At 51.8% G+C, this 18,543-nt stretch overlaps 1 protein-coding gene across 1 annotated transcript in view; it reads left to right on the forward strand.

Moving 5' to 3' along the window:
• Window positions 1-18,543, forward strand: part of TG (thyroglobulin) — a 216,739-nt gene that overhangs the window by 76,835 nt on the left and 121,361 nt on the right. The window contains exons 30-35 of the mRNA XM_006912929.2: window positions 147-284; window positions 1,109-1,285; window positions 2,533-2,644; window positions 4,529-4,608; window positions 5,299-5,442; window positions 11,814-11,873. Of these exons, the coding sequence (XP_006912991.1) occupies window positions 147-284; window positions 1,109-1,285; window positions 2,533-2,644; window positions 4,529-4,608; window positions 5,299-5,442; window positions 11,814-11,873 (711 nt within the window). The remainder of the gene's footprint in view (window positions 1-146; window positions 285-1,108; window positions 1,286-2,532; window positions 2,645-4,528; window positions 4,609-5,298; window positions 5,443-11,813; window positions 11,874-18,543) is intronic.

Here is an 18,543-nt window from a genome sequence, read left to right on the forward strand (position 1 = left end):
GACCTGCTGTGATCTCACACTGTGTATGTGTGTGTGTATGTGAGAGAGACAGACAGACATTGATTGATTGATTGATCGATCGATTGATTGATCAATTGATTGGGGAGAGAAAAGCAAAGGAAGTTGACTCCCTGCTTCTTTTTCAGATCTGACAACAGAGCTTTTCTCCCCCGTGGACCTTAACCAAGTGACTGTCAGTGGGAACCGGACCCTGCCCAGCCAGCAGCACTGGCTTTTCAAACACCTGTTTTCACCTCAGCAGGCGAACCTGTGGTGCCTTTCTCGTAAGTATCCTCAGACCTCATCTTTGTTCTTCCAGACCCTGTGGTCAGGCATCACAGGCCTAGTTTAGCAAGTCTTGAGAAACAGATAAGGTCAAACTCAATGGCATAACTCAGGTGTCATTTTCGTGTTAGTACCATGGCCGACACAGAAGAAAGACAGGGCATAGCCTATATTTTCAAGAAGCTTATAGTGTAGTTAATCTCTACTCTGCTCCCAGAACCTAGCATCCATCTGTCCCTTCATCCATCTGTCCATTCATCCATCTGTCATCCATTTATCCGTCCATCCATCCATCCATCCATCCATCCATCCATCCATCCATGCCTTACCCAACAGACATGTGCTATGTTCTAGGCCTTGTATTTGACCTTGGGGATGAAAAAACAAAACAAATAAGAAAGAAAGAAACAAAATCTCTGTCAGGGAGCTCACATATACCAGTGGCAAAGTCTGACAGGGGCGTGGGAGCAGGGGAGATTGTCCCAAAGCTCAATATTTGCAGTCCTGTGGCCTGTAGTCTCTGGGATGGCCCTGGGCAGGTCCCACGGGATTTCTCTGTCTCTCCTCCTGTGCTGCTCACCCCTCACCCAGTGGATGCTGCCGTTATTCAGAGCCTCGTGGACCCTTGGGGGTGACCCTCTCCCCAGCAAGCAGAAGCCCAGCATTTTCCTTGGGCCTTCCAGACTGGATGCCTCAAGCGTCTTGGGCGTCTGCCCTGTCTAGAAGAGTCCCTATGGGGCATCTCTCCATGGAAGACCCTGCAGCAGTAACCACCCCCTGTGGACCTCCCATGCACTGAAGCCCACTGTTCTCTTGCCTGTAGGCTGTGTCCAGGAGCCCTCCTTCTGTCAGCTGGCAGAGATAAGGGACAGCGCCCCCTTGTACTTCACCTGCACCCTCTACCCAGATGCCCAGGTGTGTGATGACATCCTGGAGTCCAGTCCCAAAGGCTGCAGCCTGATCCTGCCCCACAGGCCGGAAACCCTATTCCGGAAGAAAGGTGAGCGTATGGTGGAGTCTGCATTTCTAGTGGGCTGCCACCTCTGCGAGCTTGGAAATACCCAGATCCATTCTTTTTATAAAAAACAGTGATCCATGCTCCTTGCAGAGAGGTGAGGGCATCCAGAAATGCATGAAACTGACGATAGGGAGCAACCTTGCCAGGAATCCCAGTCCTCAGAGACAGCCCCGGCTCGTGCACCGACCTGGCAGAATCCCACTGGCTGTGCGTTACGGGAAGTCTCAGCGACAGGGCCTCTGGCGAGACAGAAGTTGATCTCTCTGAGGGCACTAACGACACTAGTTTTTTTGGAGGGGGGGAGGGAGGCGGGGAGGAGAGTGTTTTTTTCACCCCGCACAGTCTGCATTTCTTCCAAGATGCTGTCATCTTTCTTCTATCTGTCATGTCTGTGGGAGGCCTTTCTCTGCCTGGTGACCCTTGGTTTTCAACTCCAATGTAAGAGAATGGTCCAGAAGCTGGTGGTCAAGCTCCGAGTGTGTGGTAGGAGTTGCCGGCCTTAGGTTTCCCTGCGGGGCAATCTAATTGGGCCACCCTGTGGGGACTGCCTCATGTCGTTATGTTTAGGTCCTTCGTCCCGAGGCATCTTGTACTCTGCCTGCGGGCACGCGGCCGGCTGCTGTTGGTTAAGATTCCAAATAGGCTGGGAGATGACAGTGTTGGAGTTCGCCACAGAGATTCACTCGAAAGAACCCCTTACTTTCAATGTGGTGCTGCCCCCCAGCTCTGCCTCGTGCCCCCCAGGGACCCTCTCTCTGCTGTCCGCTCCAGAGAATGAGCCTCCCCTCCTCTCCTGAGGAGGGCGCTAGACTGACCGCTCCTTAGAGAGACCTCCAGCCACCCCGTTTCAGCCCACCCTCATCCCAGTTCTTAAACCTTCTGGGGTTCCGGAAGGTGTACTTTTTGGTTCTTCCTACAGCAAAGTTGAGAATTCAGCTTATTGAGGTCTATTAAGTCAATTCTCTACTCTTCTGTATGCTTTCTGGCTTCCGAAACCGTGTTGCCACACCCCCCGCCCCATCCTCTTCATCCTCTTGTGTGTATGGCTCTGTAAGAATCCCTTTACTCCTATTTTAGTGAGATTTGGGATGGGAGCACAGAGTGAGTACGTGACGCGCCATCTTTCACTGGAAGCTCTCGGTCTGGTTTGTACACCTTCACCCTCGTGTTTTCACGGATATAACAAGTCTGTCCCTAAATAATAGAATTTCTCTTTTCTCCTTGTGTAGTTGTACTGCAAGAGAAAGTGAAGAACTTTTACACTCGCCTGCCATTCCAAAAGCTGGCTGGGATTTCCATCAGAAGCAAAGTGCCCATGTCCGACAAGCCCGTTTCCAACGGGTAAGATAGGTCACCCCGCCCCCGCTCTGCTACCAGTATTTATTAGTCAGGCCTTCTGCTCGCGTAAAGAGGGCGACATGATATCCATTAAAGGCACACGCATAAAAAACCATAAAAGCCAAAGCAAAGGGTGAAATAGGTAAAAAGGAAGTGACCATATCTTAGAACCGTGGTTGAGATAAGTCGCTGATCTTAAACACAAAATTTAGCCCCGGACCTAATGCAAAAGAAAATGCAAAAAGACGTAAGCCATGTCTTATCAATTAATAAGAATTAGCGAGCGTTATAATAAACGTAATCAGCTAAATCTCCCTGTTCTGTATTCAGAATCTGGAGAGCAAGTAGAACTTTGAACAGGACCGTAGGCTTATATGGACTTTCAATTTGTTATTTTGGAAATGTATTTCATTACATACGTAGGTAGCTGCTATTTAGTTGTTTTCATTGATGGGGATGCTTCTCTCAGCCTCGTCCGTGGGCCTCACCCATCGGGATCGCCAGGAGGACTTTTAAGCAGTCACGTTCCTGGGATGTTGCCTGGTTCTCCTGAACCAGCGTTTCCTGGGGCAGGGCTCGAGAGCCTGAATTTTAAGTAAGTCCTCCTCCCGGCGATTCTTCCGTACTTCAGAATTCGAGTCATCGGTCTATGAACCATTGATCTGGAAAGCGTTGTTGATTTATAAACCTCTGTCATGTTGCTGGAGTTTGAGGTCTACTTCTGAAAATGGATGCAAACAGATGATATGGGATAGTGTGTCCTGAGATCTGGGTGGCCGTGACTCATGCTGATGGGAGGATGGAAAAAGCAGGAGAGCCGGAACCGGGGATCGGCCTGTCCCCAGTTCCGGGGCTGGGGCTGGGGGACTCAGGGAAGGGTGGTTTGGTGGGAAACCACATCATTCAGCCTGGTTTCCAAGGGAGGAAAGTGGAATGAGTGGAGGGCAGGCAGGTGGGCAGGGCACAGGCAGGGCCCCCAGGTGTCAAGGTAGAGATGGAGGGCAGGCAGGTGGGCAGGGCACGGGCGTCCTGGACCTGATGGAGGCAGCATCGGAAAAGCTGCCCGGGAGACGGAGGCTTTTTCCACTAGGATATGACTTGGCTTCGGGGGCTCCTAAGACAGGGAAGGAGAATGGTAAAGACGAGGCAGTTTCCCCGCCCTGAGGAGGAACCCAGGGTGCGCGCGAGCTCTCAGGAGTCGGGAACGAGTGATCAGAGCTGGGACATGCACGCAGGGCGAGGGAACTCGGAACTGGTCCCAGAGCACTGGTTTGGGGTCACTGAGTTCCTCTCCCGGGACTGATCCTAGAAGCTGTGGGTGGGGTGCAGTGCTGAGGCCCCCCGTACTGAGTTATTCGCTAAGCGGAGTAGGTCCTGAGAGGGAGCCTGGATGGGCTGACGCAGCGAACACAGGTGTGTCCTCGGAGTGTTGTTAGCCTCTGTTGCAGAGTGGGTAAGGGGGGCGGGAACCAAGCGCAGCTCTTTGCCACCTGAACAGGCACCTGGTTGGGTCACTCCGTCTGTAAGCTCACGGAACCCCCCATTTCTGGAGACGCCTCCCCCACCATTTCTTCCCTCCCCGGCGTCCAAAGCCGGGCCCCTCTCTCTGTCCGTGAGAACTGCAGCACACGTCAGCATGCTGGGTGGAGCCTAGCGCGCAACAGGCACGGGATACATCTCGATGAACGAGCCAGTGAATGAGCGAGCGAAGGATGGCAGAGTGGAGATTTGTTTTCAGAAAGAAGCTCAAAGCTAGGAATCAGCTCGTGGGCACTGGCCAGAGCACCCCCAGTTTAGGCAGTCAGGCGAGCAGGCCCCCAGAGGTCAGAGTGACTGCCATCCAGCCGCCTCGGACGCCCCTCAGCCTGCTCCTTCTCGTCCTGCCAGCTTCTTCGAGTGTGAACGGCGGTGCGACGTGGACCCCTGCTGTGTCGGCTTTGGCTTCCTAAACGTTTCCCAGCTGAAAGGTAACAGGAGGGCGCCCCCTCGCCCCTCTGCGTGCGGCCCTCGGCTGTCCAGGAAGCGCGTGCACATCTACGACCTTCCTGACCCTCAGCCTCTCCCGTGGCAGGGGTCGGGCCTGGGCACAGGTGGGAAGCGGGGGCGTGGAGAGCGCACGCAGCTAAGCGTGGCGGCTGGGACTCCGTTCCCTCCCCGAGAACCGGCAGCCGTACCCAGCTCCGCTGCCGACCGGAATGGCCTTCCCCCTGCGCTTCACTCAGCTGCTGCTCATGCTCCGGGCTCAGGTCCCGTGGCTTCGTGGGCTGCGCTTTGGGTCTGCATTTCAAACTTGATTCGGTCAATTGCTCCTGGTGTGACCCCGGAAAAGCCACCTAATCTCTGAACCTCACTTTCCTCCTCTGTTAATAGGGAGACAGGTGCTACCTCTTGAGAGGGTCGTGTGAGGACCAGGTGATAAGATGCAAACAGTCTGGGCACGTGACGGGGCCCCATCAGCATTAGCTGCCTTCAGCCCCGAGCTCTGGGCCCAGAAGCCCATCAGGGTGCTGGGGTTTTCCTCGGTGGCTAAGATCATCCCTGGAATACAGTTGGGAACCCCGGATGTCTGCAGAAGGATGAGTTTGCAGAACTTCCCTCTTTCTGTTAGAATCTTCCGTCTCGATCATTTTCTCGGTCCTGGTTGTGTTTTGCTCCAGGAGGGGAGGTGACGTGCCTAACTCTGAACAACTTGGGACTTCAGACGTGCAGTGACGAGAACGGAGGAACCTGGCGGGTCCTGGACTGCGGCTCTCCCGACACGGAGGTCCGCACCTATCCCTTCGGATGGTACCAGAAACCAGGTAGGTCACCCGCCCCGGACAGCTGCGCGGCATCCTTAGTTGGCTGTTTTGCAGCTGTATATTAGGACGATATCCTTGGGCCGGGAAGTAGATCCGTCAGGGTTCGCTGGGCACAAGCAACAGAAATGGACTCGGTTGAATACAAGTGGAAAAAGAATTTATCGCAGATCTGTCACAGACTCAGAGGAAAGGTGACGGCCTGGGTCTCAGTGATGACGAGGGCGTGTTTAGCAGGAACAGAGGCACTTCTCAGTGCGTCACTGTCCTCATCAGTCTCCTCCAAAGGGTTTTGGTGGTCGTATCCGAGCTTTAAATTCAAGTCAGGCCTGTCTTAGGCTGGGAGTCCACCCATTGCCAGGGGGGTGGGGGTGAGGGGACAGTCCCAGCAAAACTGTGTGCACGGGGGGAAGAGGTGGTCCCTCAAAGTCTAATTAAGATGCCGTTACTGGCCAGGGGACACCAACCGATATGCACTCTGCCAGGTCCCCTTGGTTTTGTCATCGTGTCAGTTGAGACGATGTGGCAGACCTCCCCTCCCACACCCCTTTCCATCTCCCCGCCCCCCAAAAACGCTGGAAAATGTCATTTTCCATCTGCATATTGCTCAGGGACGAGTTGGGTAAAAAGCCACTTAAGAAATAATTCATTTGTTCAGAAACGTCCCGGGAACCAGACCAGAGCGTTGCAGCCGCGTGGTGGGAGCTGGCGAGTCAGAAAGAACTCAGGCCGCTCGCCGTCCCGGCTCATTCTGTCTGGTCTGTCTCTTTTCATCTGACTGCACAGACCACTAACTTTTTCCATCGTGCATTCTGTGGGGTCAGGCTGGGGTCTCGGGACTTCTGAGCAGGAACAATAGGGCAAGAAAATAAAAATTCACAGAGGTGGTCTCATTCGGCACACACTGACTGGGCATCCACGCCTGCCCCCAACCCAACCGCTGTTCTTTGGGCCAGAGGCCAAGCACTTTGTAAGCTTTATCTCTTCTAGTTGTCACAGCCACTGTTCGATGAGGAAAGAGAGGCCCGGGGAGGTTAGGTCAGCTCGCCCAAGGTCATACAGCAGGTAAATGGCAGAATTAGAATTTGGAGCTCATTCTTTCTGACACTAAATCACTGTTATGTGGCCGAGTGTGAAAAAGACGTGATTTCTGTCCTCTGGGTGAGTCGGAGTTACGGATCATAAATAAACAAACCATTCTGGTGCTGGGCAATTGTGTTGTAAAGCTAGAAGCTTTGCAAACCTTCTGAGTGTCTAGACTGAGTCATACGCTGTGTCGAGCCCGGGAAATCTAGGATTAATAAACTCTAGTCATTTTTCTCAGGTGCTCGCATCCTAGTGAGGAAGACATGGGCGTGTATGATTAACGAGAGCATGTGAGGCCAAGTGCTAGGACAGTCTTATGCATTAAGTGCTGTGGGGACACGGGAACGAGGGGTAATTCTACTTCGGAGCGGTGGGACCCCATGGTGGAGGGGCTCCCGCTGCCCTCCTTGGAGCTGAGGGTACCCCGTCCTGTCGTCTCCCGGCCCATGCCATGCAGCTGCCCGGGCAGGAGGCCCTTCGCACTCTGTGCTACCCGCTCTCTCTGGTGTACGGGGAGACAAACGAGAAGTGCTTCGTGACCCCCGGGTGGAAACTACTGTGGGGCGCACATGGCTGGTGGCCATTCTGGTGTGAGTGGCTCCGTACTTCCTGTTTCAGAAGGACAGAAGGAAGGGGACTGCTGTCACAGGGTTTCGGGGGCACAGGGCTCTCCATCAGAGCAGAGTCAGATTCTCGCCGGACTTTGCCCCTTGAGTCATCTGCAGCAGAAGTGGCAGAAGGGGAGTTGCGGGTGGGGGGATGTCCTCAGACTTGACGGATGACCTCCCAGACCCAGGCAGAGAAGAGAGGTCTTACTCTGGGAGACGAGTTTAATAACGCAGACCATCCTCCCAGTCGAGTCGTGTTGGCTGGTACAAACTCATCTTCTGATTCATGACACGTTTTAAGCCAAAACATCGTCACCTTCTGGATTCTGAGTGTTACCTGGTCTCGGGTTCGATTTTCTGTAGTAGACAGAGGCAGCTCACCAGCGCGATGTTCAAAGGGCCGAGCGAGCCCGTGGCCGTCCTCACTGCTCGTTTTCTGGATTAGACAGTCGCACGCGTCGCCATGGGAAACAGCCTCTGCGGGGCTGGGGAAGACCTCGAAGAGTGGGTGGGACCCGGTCTTCCCCTAGGAATTGGCACAGGAGCCGTATGTTTTTAAGAAGGAATTCTTGCGAAGAAGTTCTGTAATAGGCTGTGCCCTGGCTTCAAATCCATGGCGTGGCCGTTTAGTGACTTGACAGCTGTACCGTGTGACCGCCATGGACCCTGGCTGAAAGTCAGCTGCATGAAGCAAAGCACAGGTCCCGAGGAGGGGCACGGGAAGGGCGCGCTCCTACTGCGTGAGGCCACGTGAGTGAACACACACATTTCCTAAGCGCTGTGTTTCGGCAGCAACTCTGAGCACTTTCGCCCCAGAATTCACTCGCGCCCCGCCGTGCGGTGGGCTCTGCTCCTGTCCCCTCACGAGGAGATGAGTGTTCTCTCTGTGCTCTGAGCAACGTCGCCGTGGCCCGCGTTCCTCCGCCAGCCTCTGCACCGGCATCGGTGGTGCTTCTGGGGCGCGGAGTCCCGTCCTACGCGGACCATGCAGAGTGACGCCTGGGGAAACCCGGACGGGGAGAAAGGGAAGTGGAGTAAAGGGCAGTGCAGGGACCGGCAGCAGGTCACTGGGGTCAAGGTGAGCCATGCTCCTGTCTGCACAGCCCTCAGGGCCTCAGAGACCTGCGCACAGGCCAGGACGACATGCCTTTGGTACCCGGGCTGCGTTCCCAGAACGAAGGCGGAAGCCGAGCCCCCCGGAATCTAGGAAGAGCGAGGCGCACGCCCACAGCGGGGCGCTTCAGCTGCGACCCGCAGAGCCGCGGGCATGCGCTTTCTGACTCTGCTGTCCACAGTGAACAGAAAGCTCCCTGTGTCTTAGCGCAGAACTGAGGGCCCAGAAGAGCAATCGTGAATGCAAATGAGGCTGTTTGCAGCCACTTCCCGGCAGCAGAACCCAGAAAGGAAGTGTTCCGAGCATCCTGGGTGGGAGGGCAGGGGGACAGGGCAGCTCTGTGGCCAAGCAGGGCCCAGAGCCCAGGGTTTCCTGGAAGGGGTGGGCCCCATGGGCTGGGGACCCTCTGCTCTTTGAAGCAACCAAGGCTGCCATCCTCCCCACAGCTGTGCGAGGCCTGCAGGTAGGGCAGGGTCTTTGGTTTGTTTACGAAGTCAGATGTGGCTTCTAAAAAAAAAAACAATCAAAGCTCAACAGTTTCTCTCTTCTGTTAAGCAAATGCACTTGGACCTTGTAACCATTCTGGACATGGGCACATAACCTAGAAAGGAAATGACAAGCTCTTCTAATCAGGCCCATCTGCACCCTACTGTGGAATCTTCCACGTGTACGTAGCGTTCACTGTTCAAGCCTGTCTTCGCCATCGTTCACATCCTACCAACAGCCTGTGCCGTTAACTGAGCACAGCGTTTGGCTCCGGGCACTAGGCTAGCGTTTTGCAGGCACCAGCTCAGTTAGTCCCCAGACCACCCCGTGAAGTAGGGCCTGTTGTTACCCTTCATTCGGTGCTGTGCTGACGAGTATACTCCAACCAGAAGGCAGCTTTGATTTCTAGCGGTTACCACTTGCCACGGTATAAATACTCCCACGAAGCCGGCTTCAAGCTACTAACTTGATGTTGCTGAAAGCAGAGTTGAGAAGAAGCTGAAAGGTTAGGATTTATTTGTTTAACAAATGTGGATTAAGTGAGCGACTTGCTCAAGGTTACGCAGTAAGATTCTCAGCAGGAGGGTCCCCAGGGCAGTATTGGTTCTGCTAGAGACTGAGGTTATTGAGGGTTTCAGTGTCATGGGCACCCAGGGAAGCTGAGAACCCTCATGCTCAGCCACTCCTGTACAAGGAAGAAGGACTCACCCAAAGGGCTAAGAGCACCCTGTTATGGACCACTGATGGTGGGTGAGAGAGTAAGTGCCCGTCGCCACACTGTGTGTTCGATCCCCTGCTGAGATGAGTTGCATGGCAAGTCTCCTCGCAGATGTACTGTAGGGCAGCGGTCCCCAACCTTTGTGGCACCAGGAACCGGTGCTCCTATGAGAATCTAATGCCTGATGATCTGAGATGGGGCTGAGGCGGCGATGCTAGCTCTTAGGAACGTCTGCAATTACAGATGAAGCCTTGCTCACTGACCACCGCTCACCTCCTGCTGCGCGACCTGGTTCCTAACAGGCCACGGACCGGTCAGTGGCCCAGGGCTTGGGGATGCCTGGTGTAGCTCACCCAACCGTTCTCATGGCATTAAACAGTTACCGTTTCAGGGTTTCATTGGTATCATATAAATGTTCTTTTGCAAACCAAGCTCGCTTTGAATTTCAAGATAAATTTTCAGAAGCAGAGTTACTAGATCCAAGGCATGAACACTTGAGTGGCCTTGATACAGACGGTCGAATTGTCCTCTGAGGACCTCATTGACTCTGAGGATCTTTGCTCCAAGAGCCACCCTCTTCCAGGAAAGACAGACATTTAAACAAACAAGCACGGTGTGAGTGCCAAGCTGGCCAGCTGGGTTTGGTGGAGCGTGGCTGGTAGGCTGTAATTCTGAGTATTATCTGAGAGCCCACAGAACGTTGGTGACAGGAGCTTTAGTCAGTGGTCCTCAGAATGTGTCTGCCCAGCGGGCAGTCAGCGTGTCCTGAGCATCTGTTAGAAATGCCCCATCGCAGGCCCCGCCCCGCCCTGCCGACTCAGATCCTCTGGTGGGGCCCAGCGTGCTGTGTGTCACCAAACCCTCCAGGGGATTCTGATGTCTGCCGCAGGGCGGGGACCAGAGCTGTAAGAATGACTAGTAGAGTAGGTGTTCCCAGGCCAGTGGAGCTAAGCAACAAGACACAGCTGGAGGCTCCAGAGCTCGGGGGCTGGGTCACGGCATACCTGGCCAAGGTGAAGAAGGCGGGGGTGCGGGGAAGCGGAAATGAGGGAACCAGAACAGGGTGACTCCGGCCCGAGGTCTGTCATGGTGGCCGACACGGACCAGAGACGAAGGCAACAGTTTGTCACTGAAAAAGGGTGATATTAAGAGTGAATGAAGGCCAGCATTTATTGAGTGCTTACTGTATGCCCAAAGCTTTACACGTTCCAAGTCACCTAAACCTCACCACCCTGAGATAGGTACCGTCATTACCCCGATTTTACAGACAAATAAGCCAAGGACAGAGAGGTCGAGTAACTTGCTCAAGGTCTCACAGAGGAAAGCAGCCTAGCCAATTTTGTCCTGGGCCACGGACCCCAGATCCGTCACCTTTGACCTCTGACCACGCTACACTGCAGCACGGTGAGGGAGGAGAACTGTGTGCAGTGTTTGGGCCACTTGGGGAAGAGATTGCTGAAGCTTCGAAGACTTGGATGTGTGCGGCGAGGGGGGCGGAAGGCGATTAGCACTTACGGGCAACCGGCTGGATGTGTGCGGCTTCGCGTTGATTCTTATGACCGTCTCATTCTGTCAGGGCTGCAGCTGGGTCTAGGAGTCAGGTAGCTTGTCCCTCCACGCTGCTTCTCAGTGGCACTTGGAGATTTGAGTCCAGATCTGTCTTCACGCAAAGTCCAGGCTCTGTCCACTCTGCCACACCGCCTGCCATTAATAGCTGCCATTCACTGAGCTCTTTCTCTGTTCCTGGCGCTACGTCACCTCCTGTAATCCTCACAGTGATTCTCAAGGGAGGTCGTATTATCCCCTTTGTACAGATGTGGAAACTGAGGCCCTGAGAGGGTAAGTGACTTGCCCAAGTTCACAGAGTCAGTAAGTGGTGGCTGTAGGCATTTATGTTGTTTATCAGATGGCTCTGGAATAGGGTGGGGCTGCACTTCCTCACGTCCGGCCTCAGCCCTGGCTTTGGTCAGTGACATGTGTGCAAAACGATGGGTGTCCCTCGTAGGCAGAAGCGATAAGGGCAAAGGTGGAGTTTGCCATATCCCCTTTCCTGCCACAGCGTCGTTGGGCCTTGAGGGGAAATGACAAAGAGCAAAGCCCCCAGCCCACCTGCAACGGACACGTGGTGTGAGGAAGAGGCGACCCTCTGTTGTTTCAAGCACCTGAGATGTTGTGATTGTCACCGCGGCATAACCAAGCCCATCCCGATTAATGCAGGAGCGGCGCTGGCTGTCACACGCGCCCCATCTGCCTTCCGAGCCCAGTTTTGCGATCACCAAGTTGTTCCCAGATTAATGTTGTCAGAACTCAATGATACTGAGGATAACGAAGCGCTAACGGGCTGCCTCTTTCTTCTTTCTAGTTCAGAACAATGCTCCCAGTTTTTGCCCTCCGGTGGTTCCGCCTTCCCCCGCCGAGAACGGTGAGTTCCGTGTCTTGTCCGTCTGTCTGCTGAGAGTGCCTGCTCATCCCTCGCCCTTCTTTCTTCTTACCTTTGTCTGGTGCTTACAGCTCACCTGACCCTCTCACACCCCTTAACTCCAGCTCCTGTAACTCCAGCGCATGCGTAGAGGGGGCAAAGGCCAGCACTACGCCCATTTCGCAGATGAGGAAACTGACTCACAGCGTTAAATGGCTTGGTCAGACAAAGCGGCCAAGGGGAGGCAGAGGGGGACTGAAGCCCAGTTATCCCAGTATTCATTCCAAGGATTGTTTTGCCCTATTGAGGAATGACTAGACTAGCACTGACCCAAGGCCATGTCAGCAAGGGGTATTTGTGTCCACAAAGTGAAAGAATTCAGCCGTTTATTAGTGCAGAAGTGTTTGGGGTCACAGCCACCAGCACACTGAGTGGCACAGTGACATCTAAGGCAGGACACTGTCCCTGAGCCCAGGAACATGGCCTGGACTGAGGCTGCCGTCCCCTCCTGCACATCCTGGCCAGCTCTCCACCTCGTGCCCTGGCCGTGAGGCAGCAGGAAGTGTGGGAAGGGGGTGCAGGGCACTCTGGATGGGTGGGTGGGGTGGGAGCGGGCAGGCCAGCGTGGGCCTCGCTGCGTGTCCCTATTCTGCCTTCCTCTTAGTCAGGAAGTGAGAGTCTCCGAGAGCCCAAGTGACGTTACTTCCTGTGACATGATGTCTGAGGTACTCTAGACATCTGTCATTATAGTCCTGGCTGAAGAGACAGAATATAGCCCCGTAGGAGGCATTCGATTACAGTCGAGGCTGTGGCTAAAAGTGTAAATGCTCTCAACCCATGTTGTCAGTTTCCTTCTCTCAGTAAAAATAGCTGACTTTGGAGAATATATATACACACGCACACACGGTATATATATATATACATAGTGCACATTCTACACAGAATGCCTATGTCTAAGCACTTTAAGACTTTAGAGCTAAGCTCCCTACATGGATGATCCGGTACCAGGTTCCTGAAATGCTATGAGATGAGTACAATTATTGCCACATCATGGATGGTTTATACACCCAAGGCCAAACAAAGAATACACGTCCGAGCCAGACTTTGGTCAAAAGAGATTTTGATTTTTATCAAGATCGTGTACAAACAACTGCAATAATCAAATAGTCCCCGAGATGTGTGGTTTGCGAACACCAACTCATTCCCTGCCTCACCTCCCCACGCCTGTGCTTACCACTCCCAGAGCTGCCACCTTCATCTCTGTTGACACCTTTGTTTTTCTCATTCTGGCCTCTCTGTTTCTAAATAACACATGAATCCTGCTGTTGCTCGAGTCACCAGTTTGGGAAGTATTTTTTGAGTTCCTGCCTTGATAGATGAGGACTTAGGGCTCTCTTTTATCACCCTTTTTCGATTTTCCTCCTTCACCCTCAAAACCTAGTCATATCAAGACCCGGGGTTGAGATGAGAGTATTGAATTGTGATGGCCGTGTAAACAGGCTTCACTGGGGAGCCCGAAGGAGTCATAGCATCCCCTGATACTGCCAGCCACCGTGAGCGGGACCCGCAGCTGATCCTCCTGCTTCCAGCCCCATGTTTCCCCCTGCCTTCCAGGGGCAGTTGTGCTTCTCGGGCTTTCCCGGGGGTCCGCGGGGCAAGTTCATGTTCGCAGCCCCTCTGCAGGGACCCGGAGCCTCAGTTGGTCTGCGCTGCTGTATCTGTCAGCACGTCATCTAAACATTTGTTGAAATCTCTTATCTGCTGTTTGCTCATTTCTGTTGTTTTCTTTTGTTATCCTTGTGGGTTTAGACTTTTTCATTCCTTTACTTCATTTTGTAGGGGTTTGTGGAGGGGGAGAAGAGAATTATGCCACGTTTAATGAAAAGCAATAACAATAGTACTTTTTGAAACTTTCCAACATTTAATGAAAACTTAGCACTATGCTGAACATTTGCTCCTCACACAAACCTCAAGAGACAGGTCTAATGTGATATTTATTGCTTATAGAAAACTGAAACAATGCAGATCTATAGAAAGAAAAGCCAGAGTCACAGGTAGACACACCGCAGTTCACCAACTCATTCCTCTATTTTTGGACATTTGACTGTTTATGACCCTTCATCAAGTGGACACCTCGGTACATAAAGCGTGTGCCAACACCCAGATTATTTTCGGGGGGCACATTCTCCAAAGTGGAATTTTGGGGTTTGAGAACTTCATATTTTAGGATTTTAGACTTATATGGCCAAATTAGTTTCCAGCAGTTGTTTTAGTGTTTTTTTTTTTCTTTATATACTTGGAATCTTTAAGTACTATCGCTTAAAATATTATTTATTAAATGGATAGATAAAGAGCCTTTGATATCTCAGTGTCGAATAGATACTGTTTGACATGAATGAATCAAAGCATAAATATCTTGGAGTGATTTCGCCATGCCTCTCCCCCGTTTTATTTTTTTGCTAAACATTTGTATTACCGAGACGTGAATTAATTACCAACAGAAGAAAAAAAAAATGATGGCATCTGGCCCATCTCCCTTCACACACACACAAACTCTATGGATCTGGGCCCATGTTTCCAAGGCAGACCGAGGTGTCACAGTATTTTTAAGTGTGCCTCTGACAAGTGTGATTTGAAAGCAAGGGAGATGTAGGAGCTGACATTCCATCTGTGCCTAGAGTTCCCAAATTGGAATTAGGAGTTTGAGCCTGTGCCTTTGGTGTGAGTCAGAGGGAGAATACGCTTCTGCCTCCAGGATACAGACATGTTAAGGTGATTCTGACATGAATCATGTGTGTGTGCACGTGGCTGAGTGCATTCAGGGAGAAAAGGAGATATTTACCAAATACTGAATAATTTCATAAATCATTTAATCCTCGCAAGAAAGTTTGATGGTAGCCGTGTCTATTTTTCAAATAAGGAAACTGAAGCTCTGATAGGTTAAATGACCAAGCTGGGATTTGAACTGACATGTAATTAATGCTTCAGAATTTGATAAGAATTCGGTAGCCCCCTTATCCACAGGGATTACATTCCAAAACCCCCCAGTGGATGCCTGAAACTGCAGATAGTACTAACCCTATTTATACTATGTCTGTCTTTCCTTATATAGACATACCTATGATAAAGTTTAATTTATAAATTAGTCACAGGAAGAGATGAACAACAATTACTATTAATAAAACAGAACGGTTATAACAACATGCTGTCATAAAAGTTATGTGAATGGCTTTGGAGCTATTATTAAGTAAAATAAGGGTGACATGAACACAAGTACTATGATACTGTGATGGGTGATCTGATAAACAAGAAGGCCATTACGTGACTAACAGTCGGGGAGCACGTGTACAGTGTGGAGATGCTGGACAAAGAGATGTTTCACATCGCGGGCACGACAGAGCAGGATAGCTTAAGATTTCAACATGCTACTCAGAACAGCATGCTACTCAGAACAGCATGCAATTTAAAACTTGTGAATTGTTTATTCTGGAATTAACGTTTTCTGGACACAGTTTAGTGTGTCCAGGGAAGTAAAACAGTGAGTCAGGGGGGCTACTGTATTTGGTCTGAGCTTCTAGAAAGGGTGACGGAGGTGGATATTTGGGTCTTTGCTTTGTCTGGAGACCTGACCTCTTGGCCTTGCTGTGGGAGTGTGTGTATAAGCGTCCCATTCAAAGTCTACTATGGAAGGGGCTTGCAACACTCTGATTGGTCAGTGGCGACGGTGCGAAGAGGAAGGTGACTTCTGAAATCTGTCTTGGGCACACATTCTGTGCTAGAAACCTCTCTAAACACTTCATTTATGTAGCCTCAGAGAATGCTTCTAACATCTTAGCTAGTTTAAAGACGGCATGAGTTTGTCAAACGGGCAAGTTTCAGAAAGTCTTTCCAGAGACAGTGGTTTGTCTGTGCAAAGGCCCAGGGGCATGAAATCGGAGATCGGAGAGTTTGGCACGGCAGACGCAGGCCATCAGTGGGATGAGGCGGAAGACGAGCCGCAGAAAATGCTGGAGCCCGAGTGCGAGGCCGGTACCAGAGCCTCGTACCGGGTTTGGAGCTCGGCAGGAGAGTGACAGCGAGCTCCAGGGTGGCAAGTGTGGAGAAGCTTGTTAAGGCAGAACAGATCGTCTGTCACTTCAGTTGAGTTCAGGTCAGTGAATACGTATATGCCAGCCACTTTTGGATAACAGCTTCTGAATTTTCACTTACATTCCAAAAACAGGTGCTATGCGAGCGTTTAAGAAACATCAGCCATGATTCCCAAGTCCAAACTCAAGTATTTCCAGAGAAAGCGCCTCTTCCAAGTCACAGCCAGTTAGTGGCAGAGTTTTACAAAGACATGTTTTAAAACGCCTCTGTATTGAGTGACCAGGTCAATCACTGCGCTAGTGCTGTTCGTAGTTTAAGGGGATCTAAAGAGACACTGCAGTATGCGTCACAGGGATGTTTTGTTTCATAATTTCATTTCGGGCAGCTTTGAGCATGAAATGGGTGCTAGTAAATCCGAGCAGGCTGTCCTGTCGCAAAACGGTGCGCTGTCACCCTCCACCCCCCGCCCCACTGCAGCCACTGGACTGGTGGCGCATGAACCCACGGAAGGCTAATCCTTAATCCTTGAGGTTCTCAAGCCGAAAGATCCAGGTGAGCAGGCACTGACCCCAAATTGTTTAGTGTTTGTGTAAAACTTTAATCTCCTCTTTAAATATGTGCATAGCTCTCGAGAGCATCGCGGGCATCGCAGGGTACACGCTGCTGCTGCTTCACGAGACTTGCTGTGTGGGGCTGGGGCCCGTATTCCGGGGCCGGCGAGGCGAGGCAAGGCTGGCACAGTTTCCTCCCATCGCTCGACAGCGCTGAGCGAATGGCCTGTGTCGTGACCGCAGGCTCAGCGTTTGGTCAGTTCCACTCCCAACGTCGCGAGTGTAGCCAGGATGCACATCTGCCACGCTGCCTGGGCGGCTGGAATTGAGGGGGCTGAGTGTTCTCTGGGCTCAGCTTCACATGTGGCAGATCGAAGGGAAATTGGAAACGGGAGGAAACTGGCCCCCAGCTTTGAAGGCTTCGCTCTCTCCACAGATACAAGCGGGAGCCTCCCGCCAGCTGGGGAGGTGCTGGGTTTGGCATACAATGATGGCTGCTTCCTCCTCGGCCGTCATTCCCTCGTTCATCCACACGTTCATTCACCACGTGTCCAGCGAGCACTTACTCTGTGCCAGGCAGTGTGAGCCGGGGCTGCGGCGGCGGATAGAGCCTGCAGGAAGCCCAGCCCCGTGGGACTGCATCCTAGTACATCTCTCCGGGGCTCGCTCCTCTGCTCTGAGCTTAGGTCCCCTCCTGAGACAGACCTCCGACCACCCCATCGAAGCACCCCGCTTCGGCACTCTACTTCTTCACCCAATTTATGGTCTTCAGACAGCTCACTGCTGTGAAATCTTCTCGCTTGATTACTTCTCCCGGGTCTGTGTGCCTTGCCTCTAAAAGGGAAGCTGCATGGGGCAGGGGCTTTGTCTTATTCGCTGCTATATTTAGTACCTGGGTACTGACTGGTACGTAGTCGGTACTCAGGAAATACTTACTGATTGAACGAATGCATCTCTCTTGCTCGCCTGCCTGTTGCATCTGATGTTCCTAAGGGCAGGTGTCTTGTAATTCATGGTTTAATCCTAACACTTAGCAAAGTGTCTGGTATATGGTAGATGCTCAATATTATATTTATAACTTTTTAAAAAAACACACATATATATATGCGCTTAACTCTAGGTTAATATTTAAAGCTAATAGTGATTCAGTTAATGTTTGTTGAAAGAATAAGTCAATAAAGGAACAAATAAGTGAATGAGCAGTAGTAGTGGAGTATTGGAAACCACACGGGCTGTGGGAATCCTTCCTTTGCTACTCTTTAGAAACGTGACCTTGATCAATTTAAAGGATCTTTCTGAGCCTCAGTTGCCTTGCCTGTGAAGTAGAGACGATGACATCTATTTCAAAAAGGCTGTTATTATACTTGAAAAGATGCCGTATGTAAAACTGAGGCACCCAATGTCTGGTGAAGGTTGGCAGCGGCGGAGTAGCTGGGTTAGGTCAAGTTCAGCCAGTTCTAAGGGATTTATCGAGGATGTAGCCGCCTTCCCTCCCCCGTGTGCAAAGTCCAGGAGGTGAGAGGGGCCAATCAAGAAGAGACTGAGGAGCAGCCTCAGTGTGGACAGAGAGTCTGGCATCATGGAAGGTGAGGGATGAGGTGAGAGGGGGTAGGGTCACGTGATGGAAGGAGAAGACGCTGGGTTTCTGCCATGATGGCATCAAGGAGATGAGCTCCCTGCCACGGGAGGATTCAGGCAGGGTGGAGCTTCCCTCGCTTTTTGAGGGCGTAGCTTAAATGGCCTCTACGTTTCTCTTTAAGTTCTCTATTTTCGTAATTCTAATGATTAGCTCAGTTATGCTTGAAGGTATTTTGTGTGCGTGCGATAACTTACTTACAGGCAAGCAGAAGGCGCTTAGCAGGTGTTTGCAGAAGCAAAAGCAGCGAAGCAGAGAGACTCGGCACTGGGCAAATCTGGGTTTCGATTCCAGTTCTAGTTCTAGGCCAAGAACTTGACCCTCACTCCTCTGAGCCTCACTGTCCTTAATTAAGATGGATTTTATAGCCTATAGCCTCAAGTTGATGTGAGATTTG

This window comes from Pteropus alecto, unplaced genomic scaffold (genome assembly GCF_000325575.1).
Source record: "Pteropus alecto unplaced genomic scaffold, ASM32557v1 scaffold105, whole genome shotgun sequence".
Taxonomy (NCBI): Eukaryota; Metazoa; Chordata; class Mammalia; order Chiroptera; family Pteropodidae; genus Pteropus; species Pteropus alecto.